Source organism: Bombina bombina, chromosome 10 (assembly GCF_027579735.1).
Source record: "Bombina bombina isolate aBomBom1 chromosome 10, aBomBom1.pri, whole genome shotgun sequence".
NCBI lineage: Eukaryota > Metazoa > Chordata > Amphibia > Anura > Bombinatoridae > Bombina > Bombina bombina.
In genome coordinates, this window is record NC_069508.1 from 192,528,045 (window position 1) to 192,549,741 (window position 21,697).

The following is a 21,697-nucleotide window of genomic DNA, read 5'->3' on the forward strand; positions in this document are numbered from 1 at the left end:
AACTCCTAAACCACCAACCCCTCCAAACACAAATAACTAATTAAGTTACTAAGCCTCCTAATCTAACACCCCCTAAATTAACCCCAATTACCTAAAATTAAAACATATGAAATTACAATTGAAAAAAAAAACTAAATTTAAATTAATCTGAAATTACAAAAAATAAAAAGTCTAACATTACAGAAAATATTAAACCAAATTATCAAAAATAAAAAAAATTAAACCTAATCCCTATGAAAATAAAAAAGCTCCCCCAAAATAAAAACACCCCCTAATCTAATCTAAACTACCAATAGCCCTTAAAATGGCCTTTTGTAGAGCATTGCCCTAAGTTAAACAGCTCTTTTACCTCTAAAAAATACTAAGTCCCCTCTAACAGCAAAACCTCCCACCCACGAAACCCCCCAAAATAAAAAAACATAACACCTCAGTTCCGCGGTCATCTCCGCTCCGCGCCAGCTTGTTTCTGAATGAAGAAAGAAGAGGTCCCCACTTGGAAGAAGACTTCACCGCCTTGAACAAGACTTTCCCCGCCGGACTTCAGGAACCGCGAGTACCTATTTGGGGGTTAGATTTAGTTGGGGTTTTTTTGGGGGGGGGGGGGTATTTTTTTTTAGATTAGGGATTTAATGGGCACTTGTAAAAGAGCTGAATGCTCTTGTAAGGGCAATGCCCATACAAATGCCTCTTTAGGGGCAATGGGTAGTTTAGTTTTTTTAGTGTTAGTTTTTTTTTTATTTTGGTGGGTGGGGGTTTTTACTGTTAAGGGGGGACTTAGTATTTTTTAGAGGTTAAAGAGCTGTTTAACTTAGGGCAATGCCCTACAAAAGGCTAGTTTAGATTAGGGGATGTTTTTATTTTGGGGGGGCATTTTTATTTTCATAGGGATTAGGCAAAAAAAAATATTTTTGATCATTTGGTTTATTATTTTCTGTAATGTTAGACTTTTTATTTTTTGTAATTTTAGATTAATTTTAGTATTTTTTTATTTTTAAAGTAATACTATTTTTTTAATTTTAATTGTAAATTAGTATTTATTAATTTAATGTAATTGGGGTTAATTTAGGGGGTGTTAAGTTAGGGGGCTTAGTAATTAAATTAGTTATTTGCGTTGTGAGGGATTGACGGATTAGGAGTTAATAGGTTAATTAGGTTTAATGCGTTGTGGGGGGTTGGCGGATTAGCGGTTAATATGTTAATTAAGTATTTCATTGGTGGGGGATGGTGGTTTAGGGGTTGATAGTTTTAATTAGTATTAGTATTTTGCGATGTGGGTGAATGGGGGATTAAGGGTTAATAGTTAAGGTATATTGGGTTGTGAGGTGATGGCGGTTTAGGGGTTAATCACTTTATTAGGTATATAGCGTTGTGGGGATTGGCGGATTAGGGGTTAATAGGTCATTTAGATGTTTTGCGATGTGGGGGTTGGCGGATTAGGGATTAATATACTTTATTAGTTATTGTGGTGGGGGTTGGCGGTTGACATGTAGATAGATATTGTGCATGCGTTAGGTGTTAGTTATTATTTTCAGGGATTGCTCACATTTTCAGCGTAAGGCTTGCTGCGTCTGCCTATATGTGGCGAGGTGAAAATGGAGTAAAATGTCTCAATTTTCGCCACGTAAGTCCTTGCTCTAAATATGTGATACTGATTTGCGATGCGGTTCCATGTTAGCTTATGGGAGTAAAATTTATATGCGGCGCCGTATATGTGATAGCAACGTCGGCTTTTGTGGGCGATGCCGCATATGTAATCTCTCCCCTGATGATCAAAGATTCTCCTGGCTTAGAGAAAAAATTATAGTGCAGAATTCACAGGGACTAAACTCACTGAATGATCAAAGAAAAAGTGTGGAACTCTCCAGCACTGTGATATCTCTCTTATTTCTGTATCTGAAGGAGAGACAAGCCCAGTGCAATACAGCGCTGCATGATATGAGTTTTGTTACACTTACACTTTGTGCATTGTATTTTATAATATTTTAAAGGGACAGTCAAGTCCAATTTTTTTTTTCATGTTTCAAATAGGGAATGTAATTTTAAACAACTTTCCAATTTACTTTTATCACCAATTTTGCTTTGTTCTTTTGGTATTCTTAGTTGCAAGCTAACCCTAGGAGGTTCATATGCTAATTGAAGGCTGCCTCTAATCTAAATGCATTTTGCAGTTGTTCACCACTAGAGGGCATTAGTTCACGTGTTTCCTATAGATAACATTGAGCTCTTGCATGTGAATTTACCATGGAGACAGCTCTGATTGGCTAAAATGCAAGTCTGTCAAAAGCACTGAAATGAGGGGGCAGTCTGCTGAGGCTTAGATACAAGGTAATTACAGAGGTAAAATGTGTATAATTATAACTGTGTTGGTTATGCAAAACTGGGGAATTGGTAATTAAGGGATTATCTATCTTTTAAAACAACAACAATTCTGGTGTTGACTGTCCCTTTAAACTTCAGATTGGGTCCATCCAGTATTATTGCATTTAAGCTTGGCGCTTTCTATTTTAATACTTTTAGATTTAGATCTTTCAGTATTTTTTTTTTTACAAATTCTGATTATATTTTGAAAGTTTCTGTATTACTTTAACAAACTAGGATCATACTTTGTATATTTTAGTGTATCTTTTACAAATTACATTGCACTTAGAATTTTCTCTACTGTAAAATAGAACAAAGCTTCATAAAGTGGTAGGGACAGGGGAGTTCCCTGGGTATGTAGGACACGCTCACAAGTCTTGTGAAATGCTGTAAGCATTTTAAACTGGCTGGTCTTACTGATTATTCTCGCCAGGTGTATGCAGGTAAAGTTTGTTAAATAAACATTTATTTAATACATATATACTAAACTATAAGCAAAATGAAGTTAAATTGTATTGAAAACATTTGTTTAATTGTAATTGATGCAAACCAAGCCTTTATATCAGCCCCAGAGGTTCTCCAGTTACCTTCTACTCCCTTGTGAAATTTTGTATCCCAGAGAGCCTCATTACTTTCTATGGAATGCATCCCTCTGGGACTTCCAGGTTCAGACTTTTTTCTTATAGAATAGAATTTATAGAATTTAGTAAGTTCAGCCCCTGTGAATTCTACACTATAATTTCTCTCCAAATTAGAGATTATTTTCTTATCGGGCCCATAGAAAGTAATGAAGCGCTCTGTGAAACTGGAGCTGTAATTTTTTTGTTTTATTTTATTTTAAAAGAAGAAATGCAAAGTGCAATGTAGTTTGTAAAATAAACACATAATTATACAAAGTATGATCCTCATTTGTTAAAGTTACACATAAACTGTGAAAGCATAATCAGAATTTGTAAAATCACAATCCTAAATGCATTGCTGTGTACAAAATAAAATACAAAATAGAAAGTGCAAAGTTCAATCTAATAAAATGTAATCTAAAGTGTAGAATAATATATAACACAAAGCACAAAGTGTAAATGCAACAGAACTGTCATGTCATGCTATATTGCACTGGGCTTGTCTCTCCTTTTTTGTAAAGAAATGCAGGGAATGCCCCTTGTAGAAGTAAAGCAAAATCTGCCTTTTAAGAACTTCAATATGGATCTGGCAGTGCTGGAGGATCATTTTAGATCATCTCACCTGAGCGGAGAGCATTAGATCATCAGTCACTAAGTGTTATTGTTATTATGCAATTCTACTAGATTTAATAATCCTTAGTAGTAGTACATACCTGGAACTGTGTTTCACAAGAGTGGTAGTTTCGCTTATTTCATCCTCTTACATTATTTTTGCAGCAAAAGTTCTCTATGAAAGGCAAAATGTATTAAGCCCCGAAAAAATTCACCCAACAAAAATGTCAGAAGTATTTATTAAAATTCTAGAGACATTTTTCAGGCGAGTGGCTGATCTATTGTTCTTGCGAGCATATCATTTTCACTTTATTTATCATCATTAGCATTAGCAATCATTAGCATAACTACAACTACATTTGTAAATGTTATTTCTTATATATTATTAAAGCTATTTTTACTTTGCCCCTTCATCCGCTCTCTTTCATCGAGGAAGGTTGTCTGTTTATTGTCGCTTGTCTTTGTTGTTTTGAGTACACGTTTTTCAATTGTAGTTTAAATTATTTTACTTTTTTATAAATCTGTAAATACCTTTTTGTTATTTAATTATTATTCTTCAAATTCTGCGCCTTGTTGTGGGCGATTTCTAAACCTAGAAACAGCCATTTTCCAGACAACTTATTCGTATAGAATGATCATGAGTCAATTTGTTTGCACATATGAAAAGTTGTGACTTTGTTGGCGCCTAACCCTTTATAAATACGGTGATATAATTTGTGCCATTTTTTATGACAAACGTGAGAATTTTCTTATTTTCGCCCTAAACATGGGCAAACTGACTGGCGCTAGTGCACGTGTCACCTAGAAACCAATAAGAAAGGGAAAGCTCCTCCTTTGCGTTCCTGTAGAGATAACATAGGAAGTCGTGGACCCTGCACAAATGAAGTCTAAAAAAAAGAAATAAAAGTTGAAATCCTTTTAAAAAGATTAATAATCCAAATTGCATTGATTTCTAAGCATAACCCACTGTTTTTATGACAATGGAACAGACTGTTTTATGTCCCTTTAAGTACTTTCTCTTACATAAACTTCTAGTTCTGCATTTGTCTTTTTCTGTCAGTGCAATTTGTGCATTAAAGGGACAGTCAACACCAGAATTGTTATTGTTTAAAAGATAGATAATCCCTTTATTACCCATTCCCCAGTTTTGCATAACCAACACTGTTATATTAATAGACTTTTTACCTCCATGATTAACTTGTATGTAAGCATCTTCTGACAGCCCTCTGATCACATGACATTTTATTTATTATCTATTGACTTTCATTTTAGCCAATTAGTGCAGTGTCATCCACAATTCACGGGCGTGATTACAATGTTATCTATATGGTTCACACGAACTAGCTCTCCCTTGTTGTGAAAAGCAAATAAAAAAGCATGTGATAAGAGGAGGCCTTCAAGGGCTTAGATATTATCATATGAGCCTTACTAGGTTTATCTTTCAAATCAGAATACCAAGAGAACAAAAAAAAAACTGGTGATAAAAGTAAATTGGAAAGTTGTTTAAAATTACATGCCCTGTTTGAAACCTGAAAGGTTATTTTGGACTTGACTGTCCCTTTAAACAAACTCACCAGCTTACTATTTGGAGAGATAAACAGTGAGACCTTAATATGCTTAGTGAATACAATGAGACCTGTGAGAAAACTTCAGTCACATCCATGGAACACCCCGGTTCAGCCCTTTTGGCAAAGCTGACATTTGGCACAATTTTATTATTAATAAATAGTTATTCCTTCAAATAATTTATCAGTTTAATTCCCACAATGTTGTACATATATTATTCAGTTACAAAAACCACCTAATTATTTTTGTGGGGGGGATTTCAACTTTGTATTTTAAAATTACATTGTACAGTAAATACAATTTCTTTTTGGCATCATTTTATTTTTACTTTGTAATGTTTAATACACTTTCACATCTGTTCATTTTAGTTAGTATGAGTCTTACCATCACATATAAAAGGATACGCCCCTTAGCAACATACAAACATATCAAGGCAAACTTGATGATGTATTTTGGTGGCATGTGCATGAAAGCACAAGTGATTGCACCTGCCTGTCGTGAGAGTCTCCACATCCTTGTACTGCATGGAAGCAGCTAGCAGTGGGACTTTAACTATGTTTTTAACCCTTGCTAAACTCACGTTACTAATCCCAAAATAAGTGCCCCAGCGAGAACTGTTACAAGGTCACGTGATATGGAAGCACAAAACCAGAAATATTCCAGCTTGATATAAATACAGACTTTATTATGTGTGTTTGTGTCACTTTATGACGACTCCCCTTTGGAATGTTCAGTTAGACATGGTCAGTGCCGGCAATTTTCCAACAGAGAGAGGTCTTAAGCCGGGAATATGTTCATGGGAGTCAATCAAATCTCGTAACCGTTTGATTTCCAGACGCTGCATGTCTATAATCCTGGATGTCTCTTCTTCTGCATTAAGACGCAAAATTCCAGGGGAATAACGATCTTCACTGCTAGACCCTAATAAACACAACACACCGTAAGCACATACAGAAGGTACAAAACATGGTCACGTCATCACAGAGAAATGTAAAGGGAAGTCAAAATGAAACTTTCCACAATTATCACCTTTGCTTCATTCTCTTGGTATCCTTTGTTGAAGGAGCAGCAATGCACTACTGAGAGCTAGCTGAGCACATCAGGTGAGCCAATAACAAGAGACAAATTTGTGCAGCCGCCAATAACCAGCTAGTTTCCAGTAGTGCATTGCTGCCCTGGCCCTGATCCTACCTAGAGGTATGCTTTCAACAGAGGATACCAAGAAAACAAAGCAAATTTGATAACAGAAGTAATGTAGAAAGTTGTTGAAAACATCATATATAGACATAGGGGCCGAAATATCAAGCTTAATGTCCCTGTTTCCGCGCGAGCCTTCAGGCTCACCGGAAACAGCAGTTATGAAGCAGCGGTCTGAAGACCACTGCTCCATAACTGGGCTGCTGCTTCTGAGGCTGCGGTCTGCAATCCGCCCAATCCTATACGATCAGGCTGATTGACACCCCCTACTAGCGGCAAATCTGCAGGGGGCGGCTTGCACAAGCAGTTCTGGTGAACTGCTTGTGCAATGTTAAATGCCGACAGTGTATGCTGTCAGCATTCAGCGATGTCTGTCGGACATGATGCGCTACAGTGTATCATGTCGGACAAACATAGACAAATCGGCCCCATAGACTCCAATACATTAGATTCCCCACCAAAGCATTGTACGGCAGGTCCAGTCATTTCTTTTATATATTCTTTTGCTTTGTTTTCCCAAACCATTCCAGCCTCTAAGAATCACAGTTTGATACAGTAAAATCTGCTTTATTTAGAAAACAATATAACGGCAGACTCTAGTGAAACACACAATAAACAAATGAAAAACTGGGATGGGACAACAGTTACAGACTCTTTTGGAATACAATTTGTTTGCATGTGACCCATTTCTGATACGACAGTACGCTGACCGCATGTATATTTACCTTTAGTACATTATCAAAGCCGTACCATGTGATGTCACTAGGAGCATACAGGGTGTGCAGATGACCTACAGACGCATCTGCAGTGGGTCCGGTGCATGTTATGTGTAGTAGTTTTATAATGTAGGTATAACACAAAGATTTTGCAAATTGCATTGCCATGCTGTGTATTTCAAGTATGTATTTAATGTCCAGTAAAACATTTAGGGCTAGATAGGTAATACGCTTCTTGTGGTGTTTGGGCGAGAGCGCTAAATAGTGCACCACTTGTAATCTGGAGCTTAATTGGTTTTCAAGGATGGAGTTCACATTCTACTAAAACATGATCACAACAAAGCAGCTAAATAGAACTGTTTTAGTGTTTCAGATAGTTCTAGAGACGTGTGAGCATATAAATATAGCTCCCATACTCGGGTTTGGCAATGTAACTTTATGTGCATATAACTGTACAGTGTTGATCTCAGATAAGATTACAACTATATTATTACACAAATAACTCAATAGGTTGGAGAAGAGATAATGTTCACTACAGGCATTTCGAGACATCTTTCATAGATGATTGCCCTTTGCCTTGTCTGAGATAAGTTAAAAGTAATGTTGGCTTCATCTAAGAGATGAGTCTTGGGGGTAGATTTATTAATAGTCGAGCGGACATGATTCGCTGTAGGTGAGCCAATGACAAGAGGCACCAATCGGCACCTAGCTCCCAGTAGTGCATTGCGGCTCCTGAGCAAAACAGCAAAACAGAACTGTATATTGATAAATGTAAACAAGTATAGTAATTATGTAATTACATTATTTCCATAGATATTTTCTCACTGATGGGACTTCCGTGGTTTAGAACAAAAGGTCATAAATAGCTGATGTACAATTTACCAACCTAAGGAGGATAAACAGCTGATTGGCCTGTCAGGGTCAGAATCTGCCACCCTGTAGCTTTAGCAGGTACTGCGGCTGACTGAGAAGTCTAACCTATGGGGTTTCAGCTTTGTAATGATTTCTTATATATAAACTTTCATGAAAAGAAGAGGCACTCACAGGACTTAGTTAACACAAAATGTATTAATAGTTCATTAATTCAGTCAGTCAACGTTTCGGTCCTCACAGGGACCTTTATCAAGACTGTTTCTACACAAAAAATACAAAATTAGAAGAAAACACAATTAGTTCCACAAAGAGTAAAACACCACACTAAACAAGACTAACAATCATAAGACACTTTTAAAGAAACAAAGGAAAAAACAACTTGAAAAGAAAAATAAAAAAGTGGAAAAAAAATTGATACATGGAAAATATTTGAACAAACAGTAAATGAGGTTTCCTGAGCTGTACGTGGGTATCCCCATATCTGCTTGTAAAGTATACGTGATAAGGTCCAAAGCCTTTCAGACAGAAGTTGCACATATACATGTAATCAAACTTAACAGAAAACCTTTCAATTCATGAATACAGCAACAAAATACATGTAGGTTAACAATGGCGAGGACAAGAACAAGGTCTTATAGCTCATTGCGCTTAGCGTATTACAACTAGTTATATATATATATATATATATATATATATATATATATACACAACATGTACAATGATACAGAGCAGATCGTAAAGGGGACAAATACATAAATAGATACTAATAAAATACAAAGCAAAAAAGGAGACAAACCGGTAAAAAATAAGTAAAGTCTAGATGAAAATCAAAAGGATTGTAGGGACTAGAGTAGATTAAAAAGATTAAAAAGACTCCTACCCTCACCAGGGGTGTCCATACATATTCATAAATTTATACACAGTGGTATAGGCATATATTTAATGTAAAACACCTGTTTCAAAGATACGTTACGATAATATGTTAAAATGAACATTTAGTCAAGCGCCCAATGTGGTTAAGCGTGTTTGCTACTAGATTAACATGTGTACTAGTAAATTATAGCAAGCGTAACAGTCCTAGACCCTGGCAGGTAAATGTATGTTAACAGTTGTTCGAATAACTACCGTGTAAGGACAAGTCTCAAGATACCCGTGTGCTCCGAAATACAAAGAATGTCAGGGAGACTGACAGCGTTATCTTGTTAATCAGTTGCAGGATCACAGTGTTTTCAACATCTGATGGTCAAGCATGTAAATTTTACTTACCTCAGTAAGAGGGTGTATATTGTACTCAGCGGTGAGCAGATTGTGATCTGCGCCGCCCTTAAATACTGTGTAGGTGGCGTGGCGTTGACCTATATGACGTCACCAGCCGGGCGTCTGGATCCCGGTGTTGTAATGGGGCAGTCATGGTAACTATTCATAACAAATTTCGGTTTGAGAGTACTTAAAAGCATGGTACTATAGGCAATGGTGTAAGCAGACTGTGATAGAAATTTTTATTGTTGCGCTCCACATGAATATATTTATTTTTTACCGGTTTGTCTCCTTTTTTGCTTTGTATTTTATTAGTATCTATTTATGTATTTGTCCCCTTTACGATCTGATCTGTATCATTGTACATGTTGTATATATATAGAACTAGTTGTAATATGCTAAACGCAATGAGCTATAAGACCTTGTTCTTGTCCTCACCATTGTTAAAGGGACAGTCTACACCAGATTTTTTATTGTTTTAAAAGATAGATAATCCCTTTATTACCCATTCCCCAATTTTGCATAACCAACACAGTTATAATAATGTACTTTTAACCTCTGTGATTATCTTGTATCTAAGCGTCTGCAAACTGCCCCTTTATTTCAGTTCTTTTGACAGACTTGCAGTCTAGCCAATCAGTGCCTGCTCCTAGATAACTTCACGTGCACGAGCACGGTGTTATCTATATGAAATACGTGAACTAACACCCTCTAGTGGTGAAAAACTGTTAAAATGCAATCTGAAAAGAGGTGGGCTTCAAGGTCTAAGAAATTAGCATATGAACCTCCTAGGTTAAGCTTTCAACTAAGAATACCAAGAGAACAAAGCAAAATTGGTGATAAAAGTAAATTGGAAAATTGTTTAATATTACATGCTCTATCTGAATCATGAAAGTTTATTTTAGCCTAGACTGTCCCTTTAACCTACACGTATTTTGTTGCTGTATTCATGAATTGAAAGGTTTTCTGTTAAGTTTGATTACATGTATATGTGCAACTTCTGTCTGAAAGGCTTTGGACCTTATCACGTATACTTTAAAAGCAGATATGGGGATACCCACGTACAGCTCAGGAAACTTCATTTACTGTTTGTTCAAATATTTTCCATGTATCAATTTTTTTCACTTTTTTATTTTTCTTTTCAAGTTTTTTTTTCCTTTGTTTCTTTAAAAGTGTCTTATGATTGTTAGTCTTGTTTAGTGTGGTGTTTTACTCTTTGTGGAACTAATTGTGTTTTCTTCTAATTTTGTATTTTTTGTGTAGAAACAGTCTTGATAAAGGTCCCTGTGAGGACCGAAACATTGACTGACTGAAGCACCCAGGCAACACAACTTACAGTGAGTGCTTGGATCCCAAAACTAGAATATATATTATATATCTTTATATTTTTAATTTATATAAGTGGATTTTTTTTTTTAAAGTAATAGTGGCCAATAAGCAGCATTTTTTTTTAATGAGGGAGAGCTATAAATTTATTTGATGCATAAGAATAAAAACGTATACTACTATATATATTAAGATACTAATTAGCTGTACCTTTAGACTCTGCAGACCTGGTTATACGATTTTTTCTGGTTAATCCAAGTGCCGATTCCAAGTCATGAACCTTTGTACGGCTTATTTTCAGCTCTCGCCGTAATTCATTAATTTCCTTAATAAGGGTCACATTTTCCTGTAACATATATTTAGTTTCTTGAATGCCTGTATGGTGGTTTCTGGGAAATTTTAATCTGTATTTCTGTATTGTTTTTTTATTATTAAAAGATAATGTTACCTGCATCACTCGCACATTATCGGCACGATGAATCTCTGTGTCCTTAATCAGCTTTTTCTGTAATGTGCTCAAACTGCGCTCAAGATGTTCTCGCTGACGAGCATATTCTTGCTGAATGTCAGCATCCACACCAACAATTTCAGCCTGTCATATATAAAGGAAAACACAACATAAATACATGAAAGTGTCACATTAATATATACAGTTTCTGATAAAAAGTATTCATATAAATAGCAATATTTGTTTTATAAGGGTTAAAAGCTTTATGGTATATGACCAGGTATTTGACTAGAAAGGGCTATAATGTACATATATATGTCTAGATATGTGTATGGGTGTGTATATATATGTATGTATGTATGTATGTATATATATGTGTATATACAGGTATATACTGTATATGTGTGTGTATTCACATATAAACACATACAGTATATACACATGTATACACATATATGTATATATACTTTGGAGCCCTTTCCACTCAAATACTTTGAAACTTGAAAATTCATTTTAACCCATTTAAATATTATTTAGTGTGTTTTACTGTGTTTTCCAATGTTCTTTACTTAGAAGAAAACATCCTAAGTAATTTTAAATAGATTTTTCTATACATATCTTTATATATCTATATCTGTGTGTGTGTGTGTGTGTGTGTATATATATATAATATAAATTATCAGAGATAAATATATATATATATTTTTTTTTTATTTTTAAAAAAAAAAAAAAAAAACATTTTCTTCTATGTGAAGAGCATTAGAATTTAAAATAATTATTACTACCTTCGGCTTTAGCTCTGTATATTTAACACGGTGTTGGGTTAGCACGCAAGCGTTAGGTTTTTTTTTTACAGAGCACTCCATTGAAGTCTATGGGGAGAGTAATTTAATGCAGTTGCGATATCTCAAGTCCAGGTGTTAGCGCACATTTGGGTTTGGATTGTGCACAAACAATTTACTTTCAACATGTAATATGAGCGCCAACGCCTCCTCTTTAAAAGTTTATTTTGAGCAGTGCGGTAATTATAGGATGTGAAGGTCAGTTTCCCCAACTTGGATCTTCCTCAAACCTACATTTGGGGATAAATAGGGTCCCTATTACATCTGTTAATCTGATAATTATCTTAAACTTTTAGTAGCGTTCTCCTGCTCACTGTAGGAAACCACTTACCTGAACACCTTATATTCAATATACTCAGAGACCATGTAAAACTGCACACATACAAGGTCCTGTAGACAACACTTACCACATCACTCTCTTGCACATATTTTCGGTAGAGCTGATTAATGGTATCTTTCAGTATTTGCGGCTCTTGAATGAAACCAACGCAGTTGTGTAGGTCAGTTTTAAAACGTTTAACAACAGCATCAATATCACGAACCTGGCAAAATAAATAATAGCTCATGAAATTAGGATTTTGCATTTGTGTCTTAAATGTCATGTTTCACGTGTACATATGAATGCTGGATGATCTTATTTAAATGCAGAGTAGAGTTTAATTGCATATACGAATCAACAGTTTACACCAGCCACTACAGAATGCCATCTACACTTAGTGACCATGGGCATTTGAAGGGGGGGGGGCCAAAGCAGACAACTGAACCCCCCAACTTGGAAACATGAATATAGTCTGATTCTTGGGAGAGAAAAATTGATAATAGGAATAAATTAGAAAGTTGCTTGCAATTGCACGCTCTGTCCGAATCATGAAACAAAAAATTTGGGTTTAGTATCCCTTTAAGTTTGCTGTAATTACTAAGTGACACTTGTACGTTATTTATAAATAAAGTTATAAATAGCTTAATTAACCAACAGTTCTTGCAGTGAAGAGTTTAGTACAAACATTCAGATCATGCAGCACTAGACTGTTATCTATGATCTTTCATACAAGGCTTCCCATCAATACCTTCTGTCTCTCTTTACGCATCTCCCGTTCTGTAGCTTTCAGCTTCTGTTTCATTTCGGAGATGTTTAAATCTAGGTGTGTATTCTCTTTGTGGAATCGCTCCAGCTCAGCCTCCATCTTTACAAACAGAAAATATTAGTTATGATTGATAAGTTGCATTAAAGGACCAGTAAATACATTAGATTTGCATAATCAACAAATGCATGATAACAAGACAATGCACTAGCACTTAGTCTGAACTTCAAATGGGAAGTAGATTTTTTTCTGACAAATTTCAAAGTTATGTATATATTCCACTCCCCCTGTACCATGTGACAGCCATCAGCCAATGCATATACGTATATTCTGTGAATTCTTGCACATGCTCAGTTGTGTAAATATAAAAAGACTGTGCACATTTTGTTAATGGAAGTAAATTGGAAAGTTGTTTAGATTTGCATGTTCTATCTGAATCATTAAAGTTTCCTTTGACCTGAGTGTCCCTTTAAACAGAAACAAAATTGTGCATATAAAATAGCAGAATTAAACACATTACAACAAATAGTTTTGTGTAAAGAGAATTAAGTTAAAACTGTTTAAATGAAACGGCGCATGTTTACGCACAAGTCATCCCTAGCGCACACCTCATTTCTAGCGCACACCTCATTTCTAGCACACAACTCATCCCTAAAGCACACCTCATTTCTAGCGCACAACTCATCCCTAGCGCACACCTCATTTCTAGCGCACAACTCATCCCTAGCGCACAGCTCATCCCTAGAACATAGCTCATCCCTAGCGCACAGCTCATCCCTAGCGCACAGCTCATCCCTAGCATGCAACTCATCCCTAGCACACAGCTCATCCCTAGCACACAGTTCATCCCTAGCGCACAGCTCATCCCTAGAACACAGTTCATCCCTAGCGCACAGCTCATCCCTAGCGCACAGCTCATCCCTAGCACGCAACTCATGCCTAGCACACAGCTCATCCCTAGCACACAACTCATCCCTAGCACATAACTCATCCCTAGCACACAACACATCCCTAGCACACAACACATCCCTAGCACGCAACTCATCCCTAGCGCGCAGCTCATCCCTAGCACACAACTCATCCCTAGCGCACAACTCATCCCTAGCGCGTAACTCATCCCTAGCACACAACTCATCCCTAGCACACAGCTCATCCCTAGCGCACAACTCATCCCTAGCGCACAACTCATCCCTAGCACACAACTCATCCCTAGCACACAACTCATCCCTAGCGCACAACTCATGCCTAGCACACAACTCATCCCTAGCACACAACACATCCCTAGCACACAACACATCCCTAGCACGCAACTCATCCCTAGCGCGCAGCTCATCCCTAGCACACAACTCATCCCTAGCGCACAACTCATCCCTAGCGCACAACTCATCCCTAGCGCACAACTCATCCCTAGCGCACAACTCATCCCTAGCGCGTAACTCATCCCTAGCACACAACTCATCCCTAGCACACAGCTCATCCCTAGCGCACAACTCATCCCTAGCGCACAACTCATTCCTAGCACACAGCTCATCCCTAGAACACAGTTCATCCCTAGTGCACAACTCATGCCTAGCACACAACTCATCCCTAGCACACAACTCATCCCTAGCGCACAACTCATCCCTAGCGCACAACTCATCTCTAGCGCACAACTCATCCCTAGCACACAGCTCATCCCTAGCGCACAACTCATCCCTAGCGCACAACTCATCTCTAGCGCACAACTCATCTCTAGCGCACAACTCATCCCTAGCGCACAACTCATCCCTAGCACACAACTCATCCCTAGCACACAACTCATCCCTAGCACACAACTCATCCCTAGCACGCAACTCATCCCTAGCACGCAACTCATCCCTAGCACGCAACTCATCCCTAGCGCACAACTCATCCCTAGCGCACAACTCATCCCTAGCGCACAACTCATCCCTAGCGCACAACTCATCCCTAGCGCACAGCTCATCCCTAGCGCACAGCTCATCCCTAGCGCACAGCTCATCCCTAGCGCACAGCTCATCCCTAGCACACAACTCATCCCTAGGTAGTGTTCGATTGCACTTAGCTTGTAATACCAGCGCAAATATCCCACTTGCGAAAGCGCAATATTGCGATCCACTTGTAATCTAGTCCAATGTGTTTAAAAAATGGAAAATATATAGTTAAATATAGATGTAAAAATAGGTAATAAGGAAACTATGAGAGGACTAAATAGCAATAACCTCACCTCCTGAATCTGCTCTTTCATCTCTTTAATTTCATTTTCTCGTGGCTCAATTTGCTTTTTTAACTCTTTAATCTTAAAATCCAGTACATATTTGAATTTTTCCAGCTCCTGATTGGTTTTTTTAAGATCATAGATTCTCTTTTCCTGTTTCATAGGTTTCCAGCATTGGAAATAATAGTGAAAAAAACAGAATAACAACAATGATATGATAGATATAAGTTAAAGCTTTGATGACACAGAGCATAAGTATTAATGGTATAGACATATTGCACGCATAGTTCAAATTGTGTGTGTATATATATATATACTGTATATACACATTTGCATTATTTATTCTGCCAGCCTTCGGTGTATTCTGCACATTTGCAGAAGAGCTGTGATACATGCTACGCAGTGACTGATTTAATTTAGATCTGTCCCTTATTGGCCAAATGAGCTAAGATAAACATACTCAAGATGCTTTCTTAAAGGGATATAAAACGCCCAACAATATGTGATTCAGACAGAGCGTGCAATTTTAAAAAAGTGTTCAATTTACTTCTATTATCAAATTTGCTTTGTTCCCATGATATTCTGTGTTGAAGAGATACCTAGGTAGGCGTCTGGAATCTTGCAAAGCCATATAGTGCTCCAGACACGTGCACGCTCCTGAGCTTATTTGATAATAGAAGTGAATAAGAAAGTTGTTTAAAATCAAATGCTCTGTCTGAATCGTGAATCGTGGGCTTCATGTCCCTTTAGGATTATGTCCCTGGGCTGCAAAACAATTTATAATTTGCTAACAAACTGATACTTTTAAATATGTAAATGACTTATTTCATTTATTTTATATACAGCTCTTTTGTAATGTATTGCATAAAAAATACTTTCTTTTTCCTTTAATGCATCACGTCACTGTCCCTTTAACACCACATACGATATTTTGCCACGTTATGAATATTGAGATTTGGTGATTTGTTTACTAGAACTACGTTACCACCTTGTCCTGTATGGTCTCATCTCGCTCCTGAATCTCCCTCTTCAGCCCCTGGATGTCCTTCTCGAGGGATTTAATGACTCCCTGTAACTTCAGCTGCTCCCCTTTAAATTTCTCGATGTCGGAAGTACGTTCCTCGATTTCTTTCTGCAGGCTGCTGAACTGTAACACACAAAAGGATGAGAAAGACTGAGGGCTGAGATGGCGCAGGGAGAAACTGTGTTAATTAAATTTTTCTCCCCTTTGATTTGTTTCCAATGATCCATTTTAGCTGGTGGAGTTTACAAATAGCTCATTTACCTTTATTTTGCTTTATGAAATATCTGATTTAAAATAAAATAAAAAGATGAATAGTTACCTTTATTTCGTTGCAGCTTCAGCGCTAAGTTAAGTGCCTCCGACCGCCAACGACACAGCTCCGTATTTTCACTGAGTTGAAGTTTCCACCTCTTAGGCCAATAGCCGTGCTAGCCTACGGAAGAATACTAAGAGGTGGAAACATCACCTCATTGCAAAACTGAGCTGTAACATGGGCGGCCAGAGGTGCTTAAGTTATTGCTGAAGCCACGTTGAAATAAAGGCACCTTTTTAATCTGATGAATGAGGGTTGCCTTTATTTTTAGTGATGGTAAATCCTAGCATTTTTGAAAAGCTAAAATTTACCATCCCTTTAAGTATAGGCTAGCTAAGTAAACATAACCAGCAGATGAAATTACACTCCCAGTGGGAGGTAGGAGAAATAAGTAATAAAATGTTCATTTTCAATTGTACTCTTAAGCATTGGGCAATTGTATACAGACAGAGATAAGATAAAGAAGCATTTGCGTATATAGAAAGTGATCAAATAGGAAGATCTAATTTCCCTGCAAGCTCAACCCATTTTAAAAGGTTGTGGTTTCAAAGAACAAAAACAGCTATTTAATATGCAAAATAAACCTAAATAAGCAATTGCTCATACATTTTATACCCTGCTGCTGGTTTAACATAAAGGGGAAAAACTATTTTACGGCGCACTGTCCCTTTAAGAGGAGAAAGCACGATAATAATTTTGCATAAAAAGAAGCAGGAAATCGTGACACAAAACCAGGTTAGTGATTGGAGGGAAATCCTGGGAAACAGCGAATCAGAAATGGAACAGCTAAGAACTGTATATTTCAAACAGATTAAAGGGAGAGTGAACACCTAAGGATTTTTATATAAAATGTTTAGTTATGCATAGTAAAAAAAACTTTGCAATACATTTTATTTATTTATTTTACACCATTTTTATGTAATTTAGCTCCTAAAAAGCTTTATTTTCTAATTTTCAAAGCTGGAAAAACATGCTGTAGACGTCTAAAGGCTAACCCGGCTACATATATTTCCCTAATTGGCTTAAGATGAAAAGAATTGCAAAACAATGCCCTTTATACTAACATAATGACTGTGGCTAGCCTTGTCAGATGTAGACTCAAGCTTAGATTGGCTCCTCCAAATAAAGCAAGTATTGGGTAGTTTGGCTATTAAAAACGATTGCAGCAAACAAGACGTTAATATGTTTAAATATAAATATATTGTAATTACAGGGTGTTTAATGTCCGTTTAAGTCTCATATTTACAACATTCTCATGGAAAGAGATAGAACTGGTGACGCTGGGTTAGGGGTTGTCAGATAAGATGGAGAAAAATGAAAGATTTGAAAAAACAAAAAGTAAAGAAAATAAGTAAATGATTAATTGGACACTTGGTTTAGTAAGAAGAGAAGATTTTTTCTACCTTCTTTCTCATGATGCCACTTTCCCCTTTTAAACGCAGAACAGACTCTCTTTCCTCCCGCAACCGCCGCTCGTACTTCATTTTCACATCTTGAATTTCTCTGTCACCATCTTCCTCGATTTGCTTCTTAGTCTCTTCAAATTCTCTGATATTTTGACGGGACTCTTCCTCAGCCTAAAAGAAAGAAACCATAACAGCCCTATAGAATTGTGTTGCGCTATACAAATTAATAATAAATATTATTATACTTAATTTATAAAGCGCCAACAAATGCTGCAGCGCTGAAATGTGAATGACTAAGGGCTTCTTACAAGCTGTAGTTGAGACACTTTGTCTTGCAGTTTGGCTTCATAGTACTCAGTTAGTTCCTCTAGCGCTTGACTCTTGCTCTCTTCCAGCTCGTGCAGCTGCTTCTCGTAATCCTCCTGCATGCGCTGAGATTTAATCTGTAGCTCTTGGTACTTCTCGTACTCCAGAAGCAGCTTCTGGTTATTGGCTGACTCTGAGAGGAAGAATGATGCCCAGATTTGGTATTTGCATAGAATCAATCAAGGCCAAATGTTTATCAACATTCCCCCGAGGAACATAAGCTTCCCTTGGCTTTTCACCCCATTATTGCAGATTGATGCTAACTTAAGCGTGTTAAACAGCAAATATCTGACTAAATCTGCCGCAATACAACTTCTAACTAGGGATGGGCAAAGGTTTTGCAACATTCAAAAAATGAAACGAATTTTAACACATTCGCTAGTTCATTTCGAATTCCGAATGTTTGCCCAACATTCTAACATTCTTTTTATTAAATAATATTTCTAATGCTTTATTTACAACATTTTCTAATAATTCAATTTGAATCTATATATTTGTAATAGTATTTCTAAAGCTCTCTTTAAATGTAATATTCAAATGAATATATTTGTTTCTATTATGTATCAATTTACTAAATTCCCTACCACATGAACTATTGAACTTCTAAATAGTATTTGTTTAATCAAATGTGGCTATTCAATTTCATTACGAATAATCGAAAACGAAAGTAACAATCGATTGGCGAATTTTAATGGATTTTCATTCTTATCAAAATTCGATTGTCCAAAACGAATGTCCACAGAATTATTCTTTCTACCAAATGAATTACATTTTCTGCACATTTACCCATTCCTACTTCTAACCAATATGCAGCCATGGGGATAGTGACATGATGGGGATGGTGACACGATGGGGATGGTGACACGATGGGGATGGTGACACGATGGGGATGGTGACACAATGGGGATGGTGACATGATGGGGATGGTGACATGATGGGGATGGTGACACGATGGGGATAGTGACACGATGGGGATGGTGACATGATGGGGATGGTGACACGATGGGGATGGTGACATGATGGGGATGGTGACATGATGGGGATGGTGACATGATGGGGATGGTGACACGATGGGGATGGTGACACGATGGGGATGGTGACACGATGGGGATGGTGACACGATGGGAATGGTGACACGATGGGAATGGTGACACGATGGGGATGGTGACACGATGGGGATGGTGACACGATGGGGATGGTGACACGATGGGGATGGTGACACGATGGGAATGGTGACACGATGGGGATGGTGACACGATGGGGATGGTGACACGATGGGAATGGTGACACGATGGGGATGGTGACATGGATAATCCTGTGACACAAGGAAAGTACTAAATTAGGAGTTTACCAAGTTATTTTAGCCAATATTATACTGTAATTAACAACGCAAAGATAATATTACTTATATAACCTGAATAGCTGACATTAAAGGGATATGAAGCCCAATATTTTTCTAGCATGTGATTGTAAACTATTTTAAACAACTTTCTAATTTACTTCTATTATTACATTTCTTCGTTCTCTTGGTATCTTTTGTTGAAAAGCATGGATGTATGCTTAAGAGTCTGCCAATTTCTGGAGCACTATATGGTAGCAGTTTTGCAAGAAAGTTATCCATTTGCAAGAGCACTATATGGCAGCACTATTTTCTGTCTTGTAGTGCTACAGACACCTACCTACGTATCTCTTCAACAAAGAATACCATATGAACAAAGCAAATTTAAAAATATAATTAAATTGAAAACTTTTTTTACAATATTATGCTCTGTCTGAATCACAAAAAAGGAAATTTATGCTTACCTGATAAATGTATTTCTTTCACGATATGACGAGTCCACGGATTTCATCCTTACTTATGGGATATCGCCTCCTGGTCAGCAGGAGGAGGCAAAGAGCACCACAGCAGAGCTGTATATATAGCTCCTCCCTTCCCTCCCCCTCCAGTCATTCGACCGAAGTTAGGAAGAGAAAAGAAAAGCCAAGGTGCAGAGGTGGGCCGTGGACTCGTCATATTGTAAAAGAAATAAATTTATCAGGTAAGCATAAATTTCCTTTTCTTTTACAAGATATGACGAGTGCTTGGATTTCATCCTTACTTATGGGATACAATACCAAAGCTATAGGACACGGATGAAAGGGAGGGACAAGACAGGAACCTAAACGGAAGGCAACACTGCTTGAAGAACCTTTCTCCCAAAAACAGCCTTGGACGAGGCAAAAGTATCAAAATTGTAAAATTTGGAAAAAGTGTGAAGAGACGACCAAGTTGCAGCCTTGCAAATCTGTTCAACAGAAGCATCATTTTTGAATGCCAATGAGGAAGCCACAGCCCTAGTAAAATGAGCCGTAATTCTTTCAGGAGGCTGCTGTCCAGCAGTCTCATATGCAAAACGGATGATACTCTTCAGCCAGAAAGAAAGAGAGGTAGCCGTAGCTTTCTGACCCCTACGTTTCCCGGAAAAGACAACAATAAATTGACGAAATTCTTTAGTCGCCTGCAAGTAAAACTTCAGGGCACGGACCATGTCCAAGTTATGTAACCGACGCTCCTTCTTAGAAGAAGGATTAGGACACAATGAAGGAAATATAGTTTCCTGATTAATATACCTAACAACCTTAGGAAGAAAACCAGGTTTGGTACGTAACACTACCTTATCGGAATGAAAAATAAGGTAAGGAGAATCACATTGTAATGCCGAAAGCTCAGAAACTCTGCGAGCAGAAGAAGTAGCAACAAAAAATAAAACTTTCCAAGATAACAATTTAATATCCATGGAATGCATAGGTTCAAACAGAACCCCTTGAAAAACCATAAGAACTAAATACAAACTCCAAGGAGGAGCAATAGGTCCAAACACAGGCCTGATTCCAGTCAGAGCCTGACAGAAAGAGTGAACATCTGGAATATCTGCCAGACGTTTGTGTAGCAAAACAGATAAAGCAGAAAGCTGTCCCTTTAAGGAACTAGCTGACAATCTTTTCTCCAATCCATCTTGGAGAAAAGATAAAATCCTAGGAATCCTAATCTTACTCCATGAGTGGCCCTTGGATTCGCACCAAAAAAGATATTTACACCATATCTTATGGTAAATCTTTCTAATAACAGGCTTACGTGCCTGGATCAAGGTATCAATGACCGAATCAGAGAACCCTCGCTTAGATAAAATCAAGCATTAAATCCCCAAGCAGTCAGCTGCAGAGAAATTAGATTCGGATAATGGAAGGGTCCCTGTATGAGAAGGTCCTGCCTCAATGGAAGCTTCCACGGCGGCAGAGAGGACATGTCCACTAGATCAGCATACCAAGTCCTGCGAGGCCACGCAGGAGCGATGAGAATCACCAAAGCCCTCTCCTGATTGACTCGAGCATCATCAGGGGCAGGAGAGCAAACGGCGGAAACACATAAGCTAGGTTGAACGACCAAGTCACTGCCAAGGCATCTATCAGCTCGGCCTGAGGATCCCTGAACCTGG

General features: G+C 37.6%; 1 protein-coding gene across 1 annotated transcript in view; it reads right to left on the reverse strand.

Moving 5' to 3' along the window:
- Nucleotides 1-5,820: 5,820 nt before the first annotated feature.
- Nucleotides 5,821-21,697, reverse strand: part of CFAP57 (cilia and flagella associated protein 57) — an 84,090-nt gene continuing 68,213 nt past the window's right edge. The window contains exons 14-22 of the mRNA XM_053694072.1: nt 18,164-18,354; nt 17,853-18,026; nt 16,101-16,259; nt 15,122-15,265; nt 12,883-12,999; nt 12,223-12,357; nt 10,974-11,117; nt 10,736-10,871; nt 5,821-6,077 (exon numbers count right to left, since the gene is read on the reverse strand). Coding sequence (XP_053550047.1) covers nt 5,887-6,077; nt 10,736-10,871; nt 10,974-11,117; nt 12,223-12,357; nt 12,883-12,999; nt 15,122-15,265; nt 16,101-16,259; nt 17,853-18,026; nt 18,164-18,354 — 1,391 coding nt within the window. The 3' untranslated portion in view covers nt 5,821-5,886. The remainder of the gene's footprint in view (nt 6,078-10,735; nt 10,872-10,973; nt 11,118-12,222; nt 12,358-12,882; nt 13,000-15,121; nt 15,266-16,100; nt 16,260-17,852; nt 18,027-18,163; nt 18,355-21,697) is intronic.